At 45.1% G+C, this 22,164-nt stretch overlaps 1 protein-coding gene across 14 annotated transcripts in view; it reads right to left on the bottom strand.

Annotated features, from left to right (window-relative positions):
• The window catches only part of DOCK7 (dedicator of cytokinesis 7), a 1,498,361-nt gene that overhangs the window by 949,875 nt on the left and 526,322 nt on the right, over positions 1 to 22,164 (bottom strand). For 9 of the 14 annotated variants that reach the window (XM_069642017.1, XM_069642019.1, XM_069642018.1 and 6 more), the window contains exon 12: positions 13,762 to 13,830. The exons of the other annotated variants lie outside the window; for them this stretch is intronic. In XM_069642017.1, coding sequence (XP_069498118.1) covers positions 13,762 to 13,830 — 69 coding nt within the window. The remainder of the gene's footprint in view (positions 1 to 13,761; positions 13,831 to 22,164) is intronic. 14 annotated transcript variants of the gene reach the window in all.

The raw sequence follows: 22,164 nt of genomic DNA, 5'->3' as shown, positions 1-22,164 counted from the left end.
TGAAGGTGCTGGTTATCTGCTCTTCGTCTCTGTGAACTTCCGTGACCACTTCGAGGAAACTCGTCAGTTTGCAACCTGTGAACTGCGCCCTGTTCTACGACAAGAAACTACTCTGATCCCTGCATCTAACTGTTTGTTCGTCAAGGTAAGGCCATGTACCATAATCATTTTGCGTCCAATTTCTTTTCGTTCAAGACAGTACATGCAAGGAACTAGTCACATGTTCTGAGTTTACATTGGTATTCATAGAGAATTGTTGATCTTTACTTTTCAGAACTTTCCACAATGCCTGCCTGTTCCATTGGCGGTTGCCCTTCGAAGACCCATAATAAATCTGAAGGTACTATAATGCATGTTTTCCCTAAGACAATAGATCAGATAAGAGAATGGGTCCGATATTGCGGATATCCACCGTCTGAGCTTGAAAGTAGAGTCCTAGAAGTCTTTGCGGACAAGAGGGGTGATCGATACCGCATCTGCAGCAGGCACTTTACCTCTGACATGTACTCCACATCATTGCTAATAAAGAAGAACACACCGCGAGCGAGGCGAAAATTGCTCTCAACCGCTATTCCCACTCTATTCGTCCACATCCCTCCACTGGTGAGTCAAGTTTACGTATTTATCTCTCGGCCTTGCGGTAGTGTGTAGCATTAGCTAACAATAATTTCCCCATTTATGTATCCACTCAATATGAAGGCGGAAGATTCTCCATCCGTGTCGTTATTGCAGTCATCAGCCACTTCAAGCGCCTATCGGGTAATCTTACTTGGCTATTCTGCCACTGACTTGTTTTAGGCATGTAAATCAATAGTTTTAATTTATCGTGTAATTATTTTACCTAATGGTACACCCTTGTACTCGTCCTCTAGTTTTTCTTTTCAGTTATAATTATTGTTATCCAAAATAATGCAAGTACTGTCTTTCAGGGAGATGCTGAGGAGTCCAACGTATTGACGACTACCGTTGATGTCACTCAGATGCTCGAGGTACGTTTCCAGACAGTTCCATCGATGGAGATCATCAGATCTTGCATTCTTGTAGCGTGATTGTTACACACAATGTTTCTTTCGTTTTTAGCCATTGATATGTCCTTCTGTCGTCGCCCTCCTATGTGTCTTCTTTTTTCAATATTGTGTTCATTACTAATGAAAGTCCTATGTTTCAGGGAGTCGATGGAGCATTAGTCCAAGAAGAAGGGGGCGCATGCAGTTACGGGTCGGCGCAACAGCTTGCAGAAGTGTGCACCGCAGTTACATCGTCCCTTGATGTTCTTATGCATTTCGAGGTATGGATACTGACAGTTCGATCAAGCGAAATCATATGACGTGATTACATCCGCTATACTTCCTTCTTTATTAACGCAAGTACTATGTTTCAGGGAGATGACGGAGCTTCTTCTACAAGAACATCACCCCTAGTAGTTGATGCAGATCTCTGGGTGGTGACACTTCCAACGATCGAGCAAATCGAATCATATTTACATATCCATTATTTATTTTAGACAACTGATCATTTGTGCAGGTCTATTTAGATGAGCCGTTGACGCCTGCACAAAGTTTATGTTCTTTTTAACAAAATAGAAAACCATACTAATGCAATTACTGTGTTTCAGGGAGTTACTGAAGCATCATCTTCAATAATATCATCAATGGAAGTCTATGAGGAGCCCGAGGTATGGATCTTGACAGTTCCATCTAACTAGATCAACAATGCGTGAATAATTGTCATTTGAATGTTCTACACAAAGCGTTCATTCGTGTTTTGCTATTGAGATGTACGTGGGTATTGGTCCCCAAGTACATTTTGTGTTTTCGATATTATTATACATACTAATGAAAGTTCTATGTTTCAGGGAGTCGATGGAGCGTCAGTGCGTGATGGATGTGCTTATCATGAAAATATAGTCGTTGCAGCGCAAGAGGAAGTGGAGACATGCACACACGAGTCGGAGCAACAGCGTCCTGATGTTGAAGTTCGAGGCAAGAAAGTTTCAAAGAAAAGAAAGCAAAAGAAGGTTAGTGTCCTGGTCACTATATTATGTTGTTTTTCACTGTTAATAGTTCAATACTGTAAGTTGTGTTTAAACTGAACATCCCTTTTCCAATCTGTCCTCTAGTTGCGAGTGGGTGTACGAACTAGATCTACACAGACAGTGAAGCGAACGAGAGATGTTGCTTGTCAAACCTTTTGGCAGGGACTTGAGACTGGGGATGCATCGTGCCAATGGGAAGAATATGAAGTGATTGACAACGGAGCTATACCACATCCAGCCATTGATAGTGAATGTCCTCCTGGTAGTTCGGATGCAGTCGGAGATCAGTTCACAGAATCCACACCCGCAAAAACTAAGACCGCGAGAAAGTTGAAGAAATTGTCTTATTCACCCATCGCCGGAGAAGGAACAGATGTTGCAATGGAAGAGAATGAAGTGGACTACAATGAAACACCATCAATATCACTGAACATAGCGGAAGACGATATCAGAGATTCTACCTTTCATGTGAGTGACATGTCCTCAACGTTACAGGCCGAACCAGCTGGGATGCAGAGTGACAGTATAAGGAAAGAGGCCAAATTCATTGTATTCGATAGTTGTTTGATTGATATTATTATTCGGATGAAATGTGGGCATTCGGTTGGTGGGGAAGTATGTGGGGAGCCATTGATTAATGTGACTCGTGCAATTCGAGGCACTAACCTTAAAATACATGCCACCTGTACAAAATATCATCCTTTCTCATGGTCTGCACAACCCATGCTGGGGCAACTGCCAGCAGGCAATCTACTTTGTGCAGCGGCTGCACTTTTTAGTGGTTCAAGTTTTAAAAAGTTAGAGTCTTTCTTTCAGTTTGTGGGAATCCATTTCATTGCGAAAACTCAGTTCTACAAATACCAAACCGATTATCTATTTCCAGCCATTAGCGAAGCTTGGAGAATGGAAAAAATGTCTATTGATAGTACATTCGCGGGCAAACGGTTCAGGCTAGCCGGTGATGGACAGTGCGACAGCCCAGGATTTTCAGCCAAGTACTGCACCTACCACTTTCAGGACATGGAAAGTAAGAAAATTGTGAGTTCGGTGGTCGTGCAGGTGTCACAAAGTACATCCTCAGTGGCCATGGAGAAAGTTGGCTTTGTAGCATCATTGCAAGAACTACAATCGCGGGGAATGGTGATCGACCTGATAGCCACGGACAGACACGTTTCAATTGCCAAGACAATGAGAGAAGATTACAAAAATATAAATCACCGATTTGACGTTTGGCATCTTGCAAAAACAATCAATAAAAAAATGTCGGCTGCAGGTAAAAAAAAAGAAATGCAAGGTATTTCACAGTGGTCCAAGTCAATCAGCAACCATCTTTGGTGGAGCTCAAAAACATGTGGAGGGTCGTTGGAAATTCTACTGGAAAAATGGCGGTCAGTAATGCTACACTGTACCAACGTTCACCGTTGGAACACAAACCAACATTTCCACAATTGTGAACATGGCCATTTGTCCACAGAGGAGGCACGGAAGAAGAAGTGGTTGAATCCTTCATCACCCACTCACAAAGCCATTGAAAAGATTGTATTTGATAAAACTATAACAAGAGATTTGAGGGGACTCACGGAATTCTGCCACACAGGAGATTTGGAGGTGTTCCACAATATGTGCCTAAAGTACAGGCCAAAACGATTGCATTTTGGCATGGAGGGCATGATAAATCGGACTCTTCTAGCGGTCTTGGCACATAACCATAATGTTGGCCGTCAACAAAGTAGGACGACCGGAACTTTAGGGACGCTTCGCTACAATAAGGCCTTCACTAAAAGAAGTAAACAATGGGTGATCAAACCAGTGTTTGAGGATATGCAATATGAGTTTATTGAGAGACTTATTGTTGACGTCCTAGATAGGCACATAAATGGAGTTGTGAACGAACCTGTGCAGGGGACAACTGCATTGCCACCCAACATTGCCTCTGTTCCATGTCCACCTAAAGAAGAGCTCATTGAGAAATACACATCACGGTTTAAATGATTGTAATTTGATTGTCTGTTCTCTCGAGTCTCCTCATGTCGCAGGCCCATTGAATATGTGTATCTATGTAATGTGTAAATAAAAGTGATTGCTCAGTGTACATGCAATGTGTCTATCCAACCAAACAGTAATATAAATCATTTTTCAAAAAATATAGAATGTCTCCGTATTTATGGTTCTCTGGGGCTGCAAAGCACGCAGACAAAATGCAAAGATGGAGTGTAAATTTCAAGTCCTGTGAGATGGCCTTACACTGAATGTAGCTAACTAGGAACGTGTGCTCGTTCAAAGTGAAGGTCAGCTGCTTTGATTTTTTGCTCGGGTGCCGGAATGGCCCACGACTCAGTATAAGGTTCTATTGTTATTTGACCTTGACAGGCCGGGACCATCCCGAAAGACTTCTTTTTGGGGGTGTGGGGCAATAACGTAAGAAACGATAATGAATATAATTTCAGAAACGAAAGCCATTTCATGTTCGTTCATTAGAAGAAATAACGTCGGCATAGAAGGAGTGGTATTTCGGGGCTGCCTTACGCACAGACACAATGGAAAATGCAAATATAATGTAAGTAACTCTTTAGATGAGTTTATACCACAATTTAATTACTATACAGTAGCTTTAAAGACGGGTTAAGTTGTACTTGTTCGTTTTATGTGGCATATTTTTTTGTACCGCGCACTATCTTGAGGAGAACCATCTCCTTTTACGGAAGCACCTCAAAACCTTCCTCTTTGCTTCTGCTTTCTCTCTCCCTCTCCCCTGCTACAACTGGTCCATTGTCTGCGACCTCGGTCCTGGGCCCTTCCACTCTCCACCTGCACTGCCTCCCTGTCAACCCCTGCACTGGGGGACTGTCTCAGTATCCTACAGCCCCCCCTTGACGTATAATACCCAGTTGCACTGTCCTAGCCATGAAATAATTTCCCGACCTAATATATAAAATGAATAATTTTAATAAAGATCTGATGGTGAGACTAATTTCATTTTTTATGTTTTTCAAACAGGTACATCATCCATTATTGCATGTGTCACGAGTACCAGACACCGGCGGATGGGTTTTTTAACCGCCAGTTGCTTCTCCGCGTGAACAACGTTACCACCCTGACCATTTTATGGGACGATCGCCAAGTACAAGTATGCCCTTACGCGGTACTAACGGCTAGATGCAACATACAGACCGTTGTGGTGGCCTAGTGCCTCGTTGTTGGAACAGCCATGCGATTATCAGTGCGACCGTAGAGCTTATTTTATCGTAAACCAACACCCTGTATACTGCACACGAACATCGCTTGCCTCAAGACGAACTATTTTGGATCGAGAGCAAATAAAAATGCAAATCGCTGAATATTCTCAAAACATTTGATGTCAAATAAATGTACTTTGCCAAATGTACAATCTTGCCGTTTGCTTTTAAACCACAGTTTCATATTCCGAATTGTGGCGCTGTATTGTGAGATGATCTAAGACCCTGTGTACAGCAAAGGAACATCGCGTGCCTCAAAACGAACTTTTTGGAACGTGAGCAAATAAAAATGCAAATCGCTGAATATTCTCAAAACATTTGATGTCAAATAAATGTACTTTACCAAATTTACAATCTTGCGGTTTAATTTAAAAGTACAGTTTCATATTCCCAATTGTGGCGCTCTGTGTTGTGTGAGCTCATCTGTGTTGATTTCCTGGTTCTGTGTGGAGTCGCGTAGAAGACGCCTGGGCGCGTTTGCCTACGCAGCTCAGTCACGTCACGGATAGAGGCGGGGAATATGAATGTTTTGATAAAGTCTGTTTCAGGGGCGGGGGATTTGATTTAGTGCCGCAAAAGGAGGTGAGCCAGGGCGATGGGGGGAAATGATAGGATTATCAGAAAATGGCGGCTGATTTCGAGTGCGTTAATGGACGAAAAGTCGGGTAAGGTCCATAGGAAAGTTTTCTACGATCTACCGAGTTATGCTTAAAAACACATGGCCGAACCGTAGGGACAATAAAAAAAAAAGTCCCGGAACTATCCTTTAAGTGAATTAAATACCAAACCTGCGTCCAGCAGGTGGAGCATTTAGGTGACAATATTGGAAGGAGTGCAATCAACTGGGTTGATTTCTTTATTTTGGCACCAAATAACGAATCTCTGCCATTTATCAAACTAACAGTGTCTTGTGTTTGGTTTCCTTGATTCTTTTAGGATATCCATGCATCTCTGTGGTAGATTGAGATGGCCAAACTTTATGACTTCAGGAGCCATGCTGCCAAGCTCATCGAGCTGGGTTCAGGATGCACTGTTTGTTCTTTGTGCTGGGATAGTAGGTTGTGCCAGTACGGGAGTCTGATGGGTTCGCACACTGCCAGTTTGCACAGGTGCGGGAACCACGGCTGTCTCGCCCACATGGGAGCAACTAGGATGAGCGTCGTCGATTCCCTGTGCATCTTGTTGTCCACCTTCCTCAACAGAGGGGTTGGTGGAAAAGCGTAAGCAAACATCCCCGACCAGTTAATCCATAGAGCGTTCCCCATGGAGCCTGGCTGGGGGAACCTGGATGCAAATCCTGGGCATTGTCTGTTTTCGCTTGTGGCAAATAGGTCTATGGTGGGGAAACCCCACTGTGAGGAGAGATCTCTTACGACTTCTTCGTGTAGACACCATTCGTGTTCTTCTGGGAGGGGATCTCTGCTTAAAGCGTCTGTTAGTGAATTGATATCCCCTGGAACATGTTGGGATGACAGGTAAATGTTCTGTCTGAGTGCCCATGTCCAAATTGTCTGGGCAAGCCTGGACAGATTTGGCGAACGAGTGTCCCCTTGTTTGTTTATGTAAAACATCGCTGTTGTGCTGTCTGTTAAGATCTGCACCGACAGGTTCAACAGGTGGGTTTCGAACGCTTGAAGCGCTCTGAAGACCGCCACAAGTTCTAGCAGATTGATGTGATTCTTGGCCACTGTGTGAGACCAGAGACCCTGAGCTGTGTGGTGAAGGAGGTGTGCTCCCCACCCCGACAGACGCGTCCGTAGTGACTACCGCCTGCATCTCTGGATCGTAAAAGGATCGTCCCACTGACCACTTGCCTGAGACCACTGTTTCGCCAACCATTCCTGCATGGGTCGCATGCACAGGCGCGCGTGGGCAACCAGGTGAATACGTGACGCCATCATGCCTAGCAAACACATCGCTTTGCACACCCTTATCTGGCGACCGGGCTGATATTGAGGAATTTGCAGTACTAGATTCTGAATTCTCTCCTCTGATGGAAAGGCCAACCCCTCTTGAGTGTTTAGGACAGCTCCTAGGAACTGTTTGGAGGTGCTTGGCACCAGGCTTTATTTTTTCTCATTGATTGAGAAACCCAATTCGAAGAGGAGGTCGATCGTTCTTTGGATGTTGGATCTGCAAATTACTGGGGTCTCCCCCGTGATGAGCCAGTCGTCCAGGTAAGGGTACACTGGGATTGCCTCCCTGCGTAGGTGCACCACCACCACCGCCAGTACCTTGGTGAATACTCTTGGAGCCGAGGCTATACCAAAGGGCAGCACCTTGAACTGGTGGTGCTGACCGTCCACCTTGAAGCGCTGGGAACATGGAAATATGAAAATAGGCATCTTTCATGTCCAATGTTGCCATGTAATCTCCTCCTTTTAGGAGGGGGATTACCTCTTGGTGTGTAGTCATGCGAAATTTGTGGGGCTTGACATACTTGTTTGCAGGGCGTATGTCTAATACTGGGCGCATTGTGAGATCTTCTTTTGGCACAAGGAAGTAAGTTGAATAAATACCATTGTTTACCTGGTTGCCCGGGACGAGTTCTATCGCGTCCTTTGCAAGAAGATTGACGATTTCCTTGAGGAGGATCTTTTGGTGGTCCAGTGAGTGTATTTTTTGTCTCGGAGGGTGTTTGCGGGGACGCTTCAACAGTTCGATGCAGTATCCCATGGAAACTGTGGACAGCAGCCATCTATCCTAGGTGATCCCTTCCCATGCCTGGGTGAAGATGGAAATGCGCTCCCCTACTGGGGATGCATGGGAAGGGACCCTGAGCGGAGCATCACTTTTTGCTGGGAGGCGTACCGCCTCTAACTGGGCTGCCTCTCCCTTTACCACGGCCCCTCTCGTTACCTCTGCCGTAACCCTGGGTAGTTTGTTGGTTTCCACCCCACGATGTACCTTGACCCTGTGAGTAATTCAAACCCCTCTGGGAATTTTGGGCGCGTGGGCGACGAAAATTATTATTCCCTCTTTGGTTCGTGGGTTTGTTAGTTAACTGTCCCAAGGACCTGAGGGTATCGTATTCTTCTTTGGAAGTTTTGAGTGCCTCCTCTACCGCTTTCCCAAACAAAACGTTCAGCATGACAATAAGAGTAGCCTGGGTCTCGGGTTTGAACCCTAACTGTCTCAGCCAAGCGTGTCTCTTGATGACAGTGCTCTCTGCAATGAGCCGGCCTGCATTGTCTGATGCGTCAAAAGTCGCTTTCAGAATGCACCCGGACACCGATCTACCCCCTGACGCAATCTGGGCTAACTGGCCCTTTAGTGGTTCTGGTGCGGAGGCAATGAGGGCAGCTACTTGCTCCCACTGGTGACAATTATAACTTGCCAGCAGAGTGGTGGTATTTGCAATTCTTGCCTGGTAAGCGGAAGTGGAGCCACTTTCCTTCCTAGACCATATATTTTCTTGCTCTCCTTGTCTGCGGGAGCTTCAGATGATGCTAGAGGTGTCCCCACTCTTTTCCTGGTGGTAGTAACTACCAAAGAGTCAGGCTTAAGCTTACCCCTTATGTAAAGTGGGTCGGAAGGGGCCGCCCTGAATAATTTTTCAATTCTTGGGTTGACTGTCCGGGTGGGATTAGGGGTAAGGAGGGAGGGGTCAATTCTGCGTTGGATAGACTTCAAAATTGGTATGGCTTGTGCAACAGACTTTTTGTCCTCCATGATCTCTTCTGCAAAGTCCCTTTCTTCTTGAGACCCTTGAGTGTCTATGTGAACGTGCTCTGCTGCTCTAGCTAAGACCTCATTCAGAAGTGGTTTATTATCCACAGGTGAGTCATTGACAGATGGATCTTTGGGAATAGGTAAGTCTAGACTATAGGCTTCTGCCTCATCTTCTTCTTCCTCCTCGTCCTGGTCCTTCACCCCAAAGTACGGTTTCTGCGAGCATACGCTGGCCCATAAAGCTCACCTCTGAATTATAGAAGATAAGCTCTCCCTCCTGCTACTTCTGGCAGGGGCGCATCGAATGTGATCTAGTTCCTTCACTGAAGCATGATAAGGATTAGTTCAGTCCAGCTGCGACTATGCTGCTCCTTATGATTGGTAAGTCTTTCTTGAGCTCTTGTGATGCTGTTCGTTCTGCTTAATGTCTTTATATGTTGCACCTATTTATGCCCGCAATAATGTCTCTCTTCTGTTTTCTTCCCTTAGATGGAAATGCGACCTCAATGCAGCTGTGAGACACGGCCGGATGGAAGATGGATGCTACCGCAATGTTCGTCAGCAAGTAAGTGATGGTTTAAGGAAAAGCACGAAGTATGCGAAGTGCAACCTTAAACTGACTGTTTCGTCGATGTCTAACGTGGTCTTCGGTTTTTCCTTGCAGGCGCTGCTGTTGATGATGGAGCGTGTCATGCTGCGGTGCCAAGATGAAGATTTCGGCGTTCTGGAAAGTGTAAAGATGTATACTTGGTTCGCCGAAGAGATGCACAGGTAAGAACAGCTTCCCCCAGTTGGTAAGTATGCTGGCAGGAAGCAGGATCTTCAAAGGTAAGTCTGACCTTAGGTGACGGTGAGCGTTATGCTGCTTGCAAGTGCAGAATAACGTGAAGCGTCTGTCTTGAGGATTGAGGCAGTTTATATAGCTGAGATCATGGGCACGCCCATTAGCGCCGGCTTATCAGCCACACCCTGGCGCTCCTAGAGAGGGAGCACGTGCGAAGGCAATTCATTAGCAGCCACACCCAAGAGTACACTTGGGAATGCTTAATGGATGGAATGTTCAAGGTTAATGCATCCTGCTTAATGGATGGATTGTTCAAGGTTAATGCATCTGAAGTGCTATGGCCATAATAAAAGTTTTTTGGTGTTAAATGAATGTTCTTGTTTACTTTTGTTCATGAGCCTGGCGCCAAATGTGCCAGGACAGTGTCCACCCAGGTCTCCTGTGCATGCAACCCCTGCATGCCTGTGCCCCTGACTTCATGACCATGACAGAAACATTATTAACCGGGGTGTCCATATTACATTTATAGTATGGGCCCCTCTGGGCAATCTCCCAAAATAATTTGGAGTCCTTATCCCTTGCAGCCACCACCCAAGCTTCCCATGCTCCTTCCTTGTCCGCCCTTTTTCTAGTGGCCAGAATTTTCTGGTGTTGGGATCTAACCCGTAAAATGGCAGTTTTGGGAGTTTCAATACTGCCCAAAGTAAGTAGAAGGTTGTTCCTAGCTCTGGTGCAATCAGAATCAAACCACCCCCCCCATCCTCTTTCTCTTGCCTCCTCCTTTGCCTGGGGGGCACAAGAAAACACCTGGGAAAGCTGGGTCAGCATGCTTCCAAACTCATCCAGTATATTTTCACTCTCCAGGTTCCCCAACAGCAGATTCTCAAGTTCTTGGGAGCTTGATAATACTGCCTTTCTTAATAATTTGTCCTTCTTATCCTCCTTCCATTTAAGCCTACGCCGGGAGGTATCTAGGGATACTTCCAAGGGCTATACTTGGCTCAACCTGTCCACCCGTGGGGCTGACATAATCTCAAGTTTGATGCAAAAGTGGTCACTAAAGATATTATCCAACACCCCAAACCCTTTTATGAGGCCCCAGTGCTCAACTGGCACACAGAAATAATCAATCGTTGAGCTACCCATTGCAGAGGAGAAAGTAACTCTGCCAGGAATGTTCCCACCCAGTCACCCATTTGTTGACCGCAGTCGCCACTCATAAGGATAGTGTCACGGACGCAACCCTTCCACACACAGCCTAGTGTCCACCCTGATGGCAGGGGATATCACTGCCACTGCACCTTCTGTGTTATAAGTTATCTTCCAGCCCACCCCCCAGTTTCGCATTAAAGTCACCTCCCAGTACCAAACACACATTCCCCATAAGGAACCTGGCAGCAAGCTCCTCCAGGGCAAGAGCCAACAACCCAGACAATTGCTCCCATACCGTTTGTGGGGACTTTTATAAAAACTACTAAGAAGTCCACCTGTTCCGGCCTGAGGATTTTAACTGCCAATATATATATGGCATCAGAGTTGTCAAAGCCACCTGCACACTCTCCAGGTGTGTTTTGACAAAAATACATAACCCGCCATAGCTTCTCCATCGCTTATAGAAACAGTATTGCCCTCATGAGAAACATTGTGCGGGTCAGCCTGGTCAGGGACGCCCGTTGCCGGGGACAGTGAGGGAACTGCTGGTACAACATCCAGCCCAGAGGTCGGACAGCCATGGAATATGGACCATTCCTCACCCCAAGTACTGGCCTGGGTGTCTCTTGGGTGCCTGCTACAGCAGGTTTACGCAAGGTGGCCAGCCTCCCTGTGGGGGTAGTTGCTAGCTCTGCCAACCTAATCTGCTTGTCCAGTCATATGACTTTTTGTATTTAAGAATCCAAGATCCCCCCTCTGGAACCCTGCAACACCCCTAGTGCACCCTCTGCTAGTGCCACTATGTTCTCCAGCAGAGTTTCTTTTTACTTATCCTTAACCTTTCTGACTTTCTTCGGGCCCTGGGTACCAAACAGGCTTTCCCAGCCGTGGATCCCTCTGTTCCGGCTGTTTCGGTCTCCGTAACCTTGTCGGTTTTGCCAATCTTTGAAACCAAAGTACAAAGTGAGGAAAACCACCTCCGGTTCCGGAAACATCTCAAGACCTTCCTCTTTGCCTCTGCCTTTACCCCCCTTCTCCCCTGCTGATCTGTTTCTTGTCTTGGCATCATGCACCTGGCCACCCTCTGTCATTCGGGCCCAAGTACCTGCTCATCCTGCCACTCTTCCTGCACTGCCTCAGGCCACCTTCTGCTCTAGGGTTCTGTATCTGTGCCCATACCGTCCCCATCCCACTTTTCTTATGCACTTATAAGGCATACCTTATCTGACCAATTTTCAGCTGCTACTTGCTGGCTGCACTAAATTTATTTATTTTATTTATTTAATATTTATTCGGTTTTTCTCTCCTTTGCTCTGCACTTCCCAACCCCCCCCCTTATATGCACTTTCCCCTTTTCTTCTGCACTTTTCCATGCACCTGGCTTTCTTAGATGTCACTGTGTCTAGTAAGATCGCTGTTTTATTTTATTTTTTGTTCTCCCCTGTTCCCCTCCCTTTGCCTGGTCGTGCTCTGAAACACTTGTGTACGAGCGCGATATAAATAAAATATCATTTAATATAATTTAATTTCAAGTACAGATCTATGGAAATTGGGTGTTGGTCAAATCTGATCACAATTCTTCGCTGTCAATGTTTTTCTAAAAGAAACACAGAACTTGTAATCAGATAACCAAACGGCCTAACAATCCCTGTATCCTCTTCTGCTAGAACTAGATAGGTGTCCTAGACGTGCTTCAAAGTGATATGGAGGGTGCAAGGGGGACAGAGGTAGACACATAAATGGCCCATGATAAGGGATCAGGTGCAGGCAACTACCTGTTGCCGCTTCATCCCACGCTCACATTAGCATATAGGGCCCCACCCCACCAGGCCATGGGCAGTTGATTGGAAGACCACAATCCAATCATTCCTTCATTCCTTGCTCCCATTTCAACCTCTACAGAAGCAGCATTTGTCTTAGCCTGCACCACACCCCATTCAATCGTCATCTAATGGCGTTATTCTTTTTCCTAATGGAAAGTGCCGAGTGGTGACCTTGGTGAGTTCTGATTTGTGTGGGCCTCATCAGGAGTTGGGCCTTAGTCCTTAAATGAGTCGGGCGGTAAGTGGGAGGTTTACCTCCAGCTTTTGCTGGAGGTAAAACTGTCCCCTTAACGCCCGTTTTCGGCTGTTTTGGGTGCAATTACCACTGGCAGTAATTGCGTCCCCAACCCCATTTAGTCTAATGGACCCAATGGGGAATGGGATTTTACCGCTATACTGCTACTCGTGATCCGGAGCTAATAGCGCCGGACCGAGTAGCGGTAAAGCTATTTGCGCTGGCAGTATCCTGACGGTATTTACTGCCAGGTTACCGCCGGACTCCTGATGAGGTTTGTCTTTTGCCACAACCCTTCCAACCAGAAAGGTATTATGTAGACATATCTTTGTGTGCTGGTCAGACCCAAAGAGACACTATCATAGGGATTGTAAAGAAACTGTTCTACATAACTAAGGACGGCAGTCTAAAATAAGCGGGATGCTAAAAGGTCTCGTTTATACTGCAAAAGAAAAGGTAAATTGGACTGCTATAAACAAAAACAAAGTTGCTCCTAAGGGCATCTATTAACAGCCTTAGTGCATGCAGTGGATTATTCGTCCTCATGCATCAGCATTAGTACCTTGCAGGTGGGGCATTCCTATGCATATTCTATAGGCAGCACTTTGTTTAGGGCGCATGCACATTGGATTTACAACCCCTAAAACACTACGCATTCTATTGCATACCTATTTCCAAAATAAAAGATTAAAACAATGCACAGATAAATACCCAAAAAATATTGAAATGACCAAGGTGTGAGCAAAAGTTAGATATGGTGAACAACAGCACAAAGCATTTGTTCTAGTTAGTGGACATTTACTCTGGAAATATTCATTTACTACCAGAAAGTTTGTTTTTCGGCAACATATTGGTCCAGGGGCTGCCAGGTGCCACACTGTATTCCTGCTTTTCTAAAGAAAAGGTCAGATAATTATTACACCTTAGTGAGAAGGATACAGGCAATGGCTTCTTAGACTTATTGCTTCACATCTCCCTTATGGCTTTCGGGATTACTCAAAATCAGTACAAGTATGCATGTGCACATGAGAACATTATAATGAATGGAAAAACGCAGGACCCATTTGAACTGCTTATTGTTTAACTTAAGAACAAAACATGAACCCTTAAAGTATGGAGTAAGGAATAAGTTACTTACCTCTAACTCCTGTTCTCTAGCATTGGTATCTTTCATGGAGTCACATGCTCTTAAATATGTCCTGTCGTTAGGCTGGGAATTCTCTAACATTAAAGCAGTTTACCTCTACATTTCTAAACTGCTTGTCTCTTTAGAGCTCCATTGGAGACATGTTGGATCAGGACAGAAGTTACAGGTAAGTAACCTATTCCTTCTTCAGTGTTGCATATTTCATGGATTCACATGCTCTTGAATAAAATTATACAGCAGTACATACAAACAACCGGGTGAAGGCAAGCGTAACAGAAGTAACCAACTCACCTCTGGAGAAGTCACCATAAGCAAACAGGTCATGAAGCACTGCCAGGCCGACTCGGGACTCCTCCCTGGAATCGCTATCGATGCAGTAGAACCTCATGGAGATATGCACAGACCTCCACGTGGCTGCCCTGCAGATGTTAATCAGGGGGACAACTGGACAGGAATGCCTAAGTAGAAGCCACAGCTCTCGTCAAGTGTGCTCTTGTTCTTCCGTGAATGGGGCCTGTTGGTCAGACGATGGCAGTGGGAAATGCACGCTGACAGCAATCTCACAATGAAGACTTCCAAAGTTGCTCTTACCCACAGGTCTGAAGGCAACAAATAATTGTGATGACTATCAGAACTCCCTTGTGCGAGCCACATAGAACTTATGGGTTCAGGCGGCATCCAGAGAATGTAAGGATCACTTAGCCGGAGACGAAGGAGAGCCAAAGAACACTTATATCAAAAAACACAATTGAGCAAGGTCCTGGAGATCTACCTGCTGAAAATAGAGCAACTGAGTCCTGAAATTGTCACCTCACGATTTAGTGGGGTCATAATCAGATAATCAGCACATTTGTGTGGAAACAGTCAAGAGTTGAACAACAACATAGACAACAAGTCAACACAACAGTTTTTCGGCCATTTTATGATAAGCTAGGTGAGCTATGGTGGTGTAGGCCTTCATTAGGTCGGGAGTTTCTTACCGGTGGCGTATCCTATGTGGTCTGTTGGAGTAAACAGACAGAGAGTATGTCAGGAGTCAGTTGATTCAAAATAGTCTAGCAGTAAAGATGTAAGTAAATACAGGTAGGAAACAAGTGGATGCCGGTGCTTACCGGATCTGGAGAGCACATTGGCTCAAGGCGTCTTAGTGGCCGTGTACACTGAGAAGAGAGGGAGCATTCATCTTCTGAAACGCGGTCACTACTGTCAAAAGGAGATCAAGGAATGGCCAATTAGGCTGTGTCTTGCCATAATTTAATAATTAGGTGTTCTAGGACCAGTATCTTACCTCTAGAGGCCTGTTGAATGGACAATTTCTAAACACAGGCTGCGGTAAGTGTGCAAGGAGCGGCCAAAATGGAATCCTCGCTGCGGGTACACAAAAAGGAAAGGACTCAATGGAGAACCAACGGTGTCAACCTTGGTGGTGAGTGAGGTGGTGCCGTGTACTCAAGCTGAGAAAAAGTGTTCATACCCAATCGATGACTCGAAGGGCAATCAGTGGAGTGTGTGGCGCTACAAAGGTGATAGTGCTGCCTGTGTAGGTGGACCACAGGATGCGTCACCCACTAGGGAGAAGTGAAAGGCTGGTGTTGGTAATAGTGCCCTCGAGGTGCATGGCAGAAGAAATGGATGCCGTGTGCTAAGGGGATGGCATATATCATAGAATGCATCAGCGCGACATGCGCAGTGGGTCCCAGATACGAATAAAGGCATCCCACACTGTGCCCTCACAGTGTAAATAGGCGTGAGGTGCGTGTGCGGGGAGGGGGGTGCAGACCATAAGCGTAATAGCGCCTGTCTGAACTTACCTCCCATGGGAGATCCGGGGACCGCTATAAGAAAGCTGCCGGCGGTGCGGTGTGTCTGCTTCAGCGCGGCTTCTAGTGCGTGCCGTTACCGTGGAAACGGTTATGTTTATATACACGGCAGCCATTTTGGAAGGCTGTAGTGGGAAGCAGTCTGGGCAAGTGCCAGTGTCAAGACTGGACTTATGTTGCTTGAAATAATTAAAGTCGGAATGTGTATACCACGCACAAGAGTGCGGCAACACAATCCAGCGATAATTACTGTTTGTGTCGCCTTGATGTGAACAGGCGTAACGCAGACAAGGGTCCCGCATATAAGATGCGCACGTATGACAATCTGTGGTATGTATCATGAGTCAGAGTGCGGAGGATGTATGCATAACCAGTCACCGTGTTTGAACATTCTGATGATGTATAGGTGGGGTGCAAACATTTATATGGTGCCAACATCTTGTAGTGTGTTTCATCATGGCACGGTTTAAGAGGAGCTATGGTGTAAATACATGGCCACCATGTCTCATACAAAATGGGGTTACAAACATGTATGGTGCCACCATCTTGTAGTGTGTTTCATTATGGCACGGTTTAAGCGGAGCTATTTGGTGTGAAAAATACATAGCCACCGTGACTCAAACAAAATCAGGTTTCAACATTGTCATATTGTAAGTACGAGATGCACGTATATCATATTATTTCATAATGTATGGGCCCCCTCGGTGTGTCAATGGACACTAAAATTCAAAATTTTTATGAAATTCAGTTTACATCATACATGAGAGGCAGACATTGTACATCATCTTATAAGAAGTGCTTCCACTCGGTAATGTTTAGGCCTTCTTTCACAGTACGTAGTTTGTGGACCCATTTCTGTTCTAGTTGGGTGAGAGTTCTGTCAATGTCGCCACCTCTTTTCGTGGTGGTCACTTTCTGAATTACAAACCACTTCATTTCCATGTTGGTGTGTGTTTTTTTTAAATGTATTGTTCAACCAAGGGTTTGTCCGGCACCTTGTTTTTTTACACACACGTTCATAAAGAAACATGTTGGGAAAGTGATGAATGAATGAATGAGTATGTCTGAATTTGAATTAGAACGAATGTAGTGAGTGATTAGGTTGATTTTGGTGACATTTGCACAACACTACCCCAGAGTGATCTCAATCTTTATTCACTCCTGGTTTTCACACTGTTTATTATTTTGTGGTATCTGTGGTGATTATTGTATATTTTTTCTATTTATTCTGCTATTTTAACTCCAATCGTGAAGAGGTACATGATATTAGCATTTGCACTTTATACCAATTGTCTGGTTGTTGAAGCTTTTAAAGTTGACTGTGAACAAACAAAGTTTTTTAAAGATGATGAAAACTAATAAATGATATATATTTTTGGAAATTTGTTTGGAATCTGATCAGTAACTGGTGATTAATGCTGCAAGCATCGGGACACCAATTGTAAAGGGAACAAATCAAGCCCCTTGGCACTGTTTTGTTTGTTGTTCTAGGCTTCGCCTAAAATGTATAGAGGATGTGCCAAGAAGATGGCTCATAATCCTCTTACATCCCCATAGGTGTTTGTTTGTAGACCTTGTTTTTTTTATACAAGATCGATGCTCACAAATTCTCGTTTTCACTGCTCTCATGCTTTTGCCCACGTACAGGAGTCTAACTGTTCAACTTTTGATTGTTTCCACGCACATGTGCTGATTATCTGATTATGACTCCACTAAGTTCTCTAGCTTCCTTCCCAAGGAACCTTTAGAGAATGTACAAACATAAGAAATTGGTTTTTCAAATACATACCATTTGAATCATTTAACTCAGGTACTATACTGTGTATGTTTTAAATGTTGATTATCCTATCCTCCTAAAATTCAAGTGTATTGTGACACTGACTGCACTTAAATTAAATCTGAACTGCAGTATACAGACTTTTTGACAATTCTGCGTCTCCCAAATCGTGAGGTGACAATTCCAGGACTCATTTGCTCTATTTTCAGCAGGTAGATCTCCATGACCTTGCTCAATTGTGTTTTTTTTTATATAAGTGTACCTACCTGGGCAGAGCAAGGCATCAACCAGGTGCCCAGTTTAGTATTGAGCCAAAGAACACTGACAAAATCAATAGTTCATTAAGGTAGAATGCAGAGTGAACCATCGGCATGAATGAAGGATAAGTACTCAGAACCACCTTCGATTTTTTGAAAATTCAAGTAGGAAGGTTTGCCAGAGAGGGCTTCCAGTTCGCCCACTCGTCGGGCTGAGGTGATGGCTAACAAGAATGCTGTTTTCTAGAAGAGAAACTTCAAGGGGGTTCTGCGTAGAGGTTTAAAAGGAGTGCCCATTTGATTTTAAAGGACCACATTGACTTCCCAAGCTAGAGATGGAGGAAACACACAAAACAGTCCCTTGAGAAATTCCAAAACTAATCTATGCGACCACAGGAAAAGCTGACCTACGGTACGCCTGTAGTGTGAAATGGCTGCTAAATGCACTTTGCAGACTAACGCGCAAAAGGATGTTTTGCTAAGGACAGGAGCTATGGCAAAATGGGTGCAGCTTGAACACGCAATGGATCCAGGTGCTGAGTAGCACACCACATGGAAAATCGTTTCCACTTGCTTTTGTAGCAGGAGAGCGTTGAAGTTGCTCTTGCCCTGGCAAGTATTCTCTTGCATTCTAGAGGTAGCGGGATGCTCCCAAATTCTAGGACTGCAGGAGCCAGGCGTCAAGTTGAGGGATGCTGGGTCATGGTGTAGCAATGACCCGCTGTCTCTGAAGAGTAGGTTGGGAAGCGGGGGCAATCTGATGAATGGAGCCGCGGGTAGGTGAAGAAGGTCTAAGTGCCAAATTTACTGCAGCCAGGCTGGGGCTACCAGGATCATCGTGTGGCGGCTCCATTTCAGTGTAGTGAGAACTCAAGGTTGCGCAGGGATTGGGGCAACATGTAAAGCAGCATTTCTTCCCATTGGAATGTGGACTTGTCTCTAGGCTACCCTCTTGGTGAAACCGACCCGCAAACTTGGTGCATTTACTGTTGGTCGTTGTAGTCAACAGGTCGATCTCCGGACACCCCCACTTTTACAAGAGACACAGAATTTCGCTTGAGTGATGTTTCCATTCATGGCATGAAGCCCTGCTGAGTGAATCCTCAATAGTATTGTGGATTTGTGGTAGATGGAAGGGAATCAGAAACAGGTTGTGCTCAATAGCCCGTTTCCTCATTGCCTGCACCTCTTCCGGGAGAATCGGAGAGGTAGTCCCAACCTGCTTGCAGATACAGAACATGGTGGTGGTGTTGAACCATCTTGTTCTGCAGCTGCGGTCTAAACGATTTCAGGGCCCAGAACACTGCCCTTAGCTCGAGGACATTGATGTGCATGGCCTTTTCTCTGGATAACCTCAGCCCTCTGGCATGGAATTCTTCCATGTGGGCTTCCGACCCCTTCAGGGAGCCATCTGTGGTCACTGTGACTTGATACACTGGAAGAGGAAAGGGGGCTCCCTGAGTGAGGTTGAGATGACTCCACCATAATTGGAGAGCTTGGCAGAAGGATGGCGCAAGTCGAAGCTGGCCTTCCCAAGACCGCGTTATTTACTGCCAACGGGCATCTAGGAACTCTTGAAGGGGTATCATTTGAAGCCTGCAGTGATGGATCAATGGGATGCACAAGGACATTATTCCCACAAGGTACTTGAGGGGGCTGACTGATAAGATCGGCAGACCCGATAGCTGTTGGAGCTTGTTCAGTATCACCTTTAGCCTCTTCTTTGAAGGCGTGGTGACACACACAAGAATGTTGAGACGCGTGCCCAGGAATAGCGAGTTCTGAGCAAGATGTAAGGATGACTTTGCAAAGTTCACTGAGAACCCGTGCCAGTGCTCTTGCCATCTTGCTGCTGTGCCCACACTGTGTCACCTCTGTAAGGGAGCTGGTGGATGTGGCTCCGCTCACCACTGCGGTCCTAGTCACTGCAGTCTTTCTGCTGCTCCCAGCCTTGCCTGACTTGCCTGGCCTGTCTGATACACCTCCATCTTCCAGCACTTGGCTGGGGACACTAGGGTCACATGAAGGATCACATGCCTTATGCTGTCCTACTTTTTCACTAGTCCAGGGCACCTCGCCCGTGGGCGTGCACATCAAAGGACGACTCATTTAAGGGCGCTGACATATCCAGTTTGCTCCTATTCACACTGGGTCTACTTTCCACTATCTCTCTCTCTTCAATCTACTGATGTAGCTGGTATTGCTGCCATCCTGTCGTGGGTTTCATTGGACTGTTTTACTTTTCTTTCTTATTCAACTATGGCTTTCAGTGTTGCAGTTCACACCTCCTGTCACCTCCCTGCCAGTCTCATGCCCTTTCCTGCTCTGCCTTTAATCCAATTTTAAATCCTATTCTGTCTCAGCCTACGTCTCCAATTACTACTGGTATCTGGAATGCCAGGTCCTTATGTAATAAATCTCATTCCTATGGCTCAATCTTAATTCGCATTATTTTACTGAAACTTGGAATTCCCCTACCAACACAACCACTCCGGCTTCTCTTTTCTCACCTACTTCTATTTTTTTCCATTCCCCTCGACCATCTGGTCGTTGCAGAGGGGTAGGTATTCTTTCTCAACCCTCTTGGTTACACCAGACTGCAACTGGATCTTCTCTCGCTTTCCCATCTGTGGAGTATGACTTCAGCTCTTTGTCAAACCTTTTCCAATGTCTTTTTTAATTATCTCCCGTCCTCCCTGACCAATTATTTAGTTCATCTCTGATCTTGATATTTTACTTTCTACTGTTCTTCCTTCTTCTTTTCCTTTTTTTTCTACTTGTTGACTTTAACTTATATCTTGATTCTATTCACACTAATCCACTGTGCCTTTCTTCCACTTCTGGATTCATATCAATTATCTGCTCTTGACTGTCCTCTTTCTCATTTCTCAGGTTCTTCTATTGATCTCATCTTATCCTCTATTCCTTGTAATGTTCTAGTCTCTTCTTATCCTATCTACTGTTTTGACCAATTTCTTCTGTCTTTCTGTTCTTATCACTCCTCTGCCTCCTTCTACTAAATCCTTTCTACGATCGTCTTTCTTTCAACTTGGCTTTCTTTCTGCCTTCTTTGACTTCTTCTCTCCCTCCTCCTCTTTATTCGTTCTCAACACTATCTGTTGATTTTGCTCTTGCTTCTCTTCAACCAGCTCTTACTTCATTTTGGACTTTTTCTATGGTGCCTGGCCTTTTACTCCTTCAGCAAACCTCCCTGTCCCTGGCTTACTCATTCTCTTCTTGCTCTCGGTTCCTCCCTCTAGAAACTTGAACGCAAGTGGAAAAAGTCTCAATCCCTTCTTGTTCTTGAACTATTGTCTACCGTTCACTCTTCCCAGGATTCTCTTCTTCTTGTGAGCAAAAAACAATACTTCTCTTCTTTAACTCTTTCTCTTTCTCACCATCCCTGTTGTTTGTATTAGCTTCTTAATAACATTCTTTCTCATCGTCCACCAGACCCCTTGCATTCTTCTTCTCTCTCTGCTTCAGATCTTGCAGACTACTTCACTACTAAAGTCTCTAATCTTGGTGCTTCTTTTCCGTCGTCCTCTTTTCCGCTTGCTCCCCCGTCCTCTCTCGTCTTCACCTTCTCCTTCATTTACTGTGTTTTCGCCACTCACTGACACTGCTCATTTCCTTACTCATGCTCACCCTACTGCCTCTCCACCATTCAAATTGATCCCATTAGTCTCTCCTCAGATTCTTCCTTACCTTACTATTCATGTTCATTTTTCCTTTTCTTCTTCTATCTTCATTGGTTTTTTAAACATGCATCTGTTATTCCTATCATATAAAAACCCATCTATTCGAGTTAACTTCAGACCAATTTCACTGCTTCCTTTCATTTCTAAACATTGGCAGCAGATTGTTTATTCGCAAATTCTATCTTATCTTCATCATCATTCTCTCCTTCCCCCGCTTCAATCTTGCTTTAGGCCCGCTCGCTCGACTGAACCGGAACATTTACACATTTCTGATGCTATTCTCTCCGTCTAACAGAAAAAACTTTTTTCCATCTTGATTTTACTTGACCCCTCTGCGGCTTTTGATACTGTCCATCACCTCATTTTGATATCAACTCTTTACTCCCTGGGTATTTCTGGCTCTGCTCTTGCTTGGTTCAAACTCCTATCTTTCTGGTTACTCTTATTCTGTGTCCTGGGAGACCAGCTCTCTCCCCTGCACACTCTTCTTTATGGGGTTCCCCCAGGCTCTGTCCTTGGTCCCCT

The sequence above is a fragment of the Ambystoma mexicanum genome, chromosome 1q (genome assembly GCF_040938575.1).
Source record: "Ambystoma mexicanum isolate Mex_15411 chromosome 1q, UKY_AmexF1_1, whole genome shotgun sequence".
NCBI lineage: Eukaryota > Metazoa > Chordata > Amphibia > Caudata > Ambystomatidae > Ambystoma > Ambystoma mexicanum.
The sequence above is the reverse complement of the archived record's forward strand: the minus strand, read 5'-3'. Positions and strand labels throughout refer to the sequence as shown.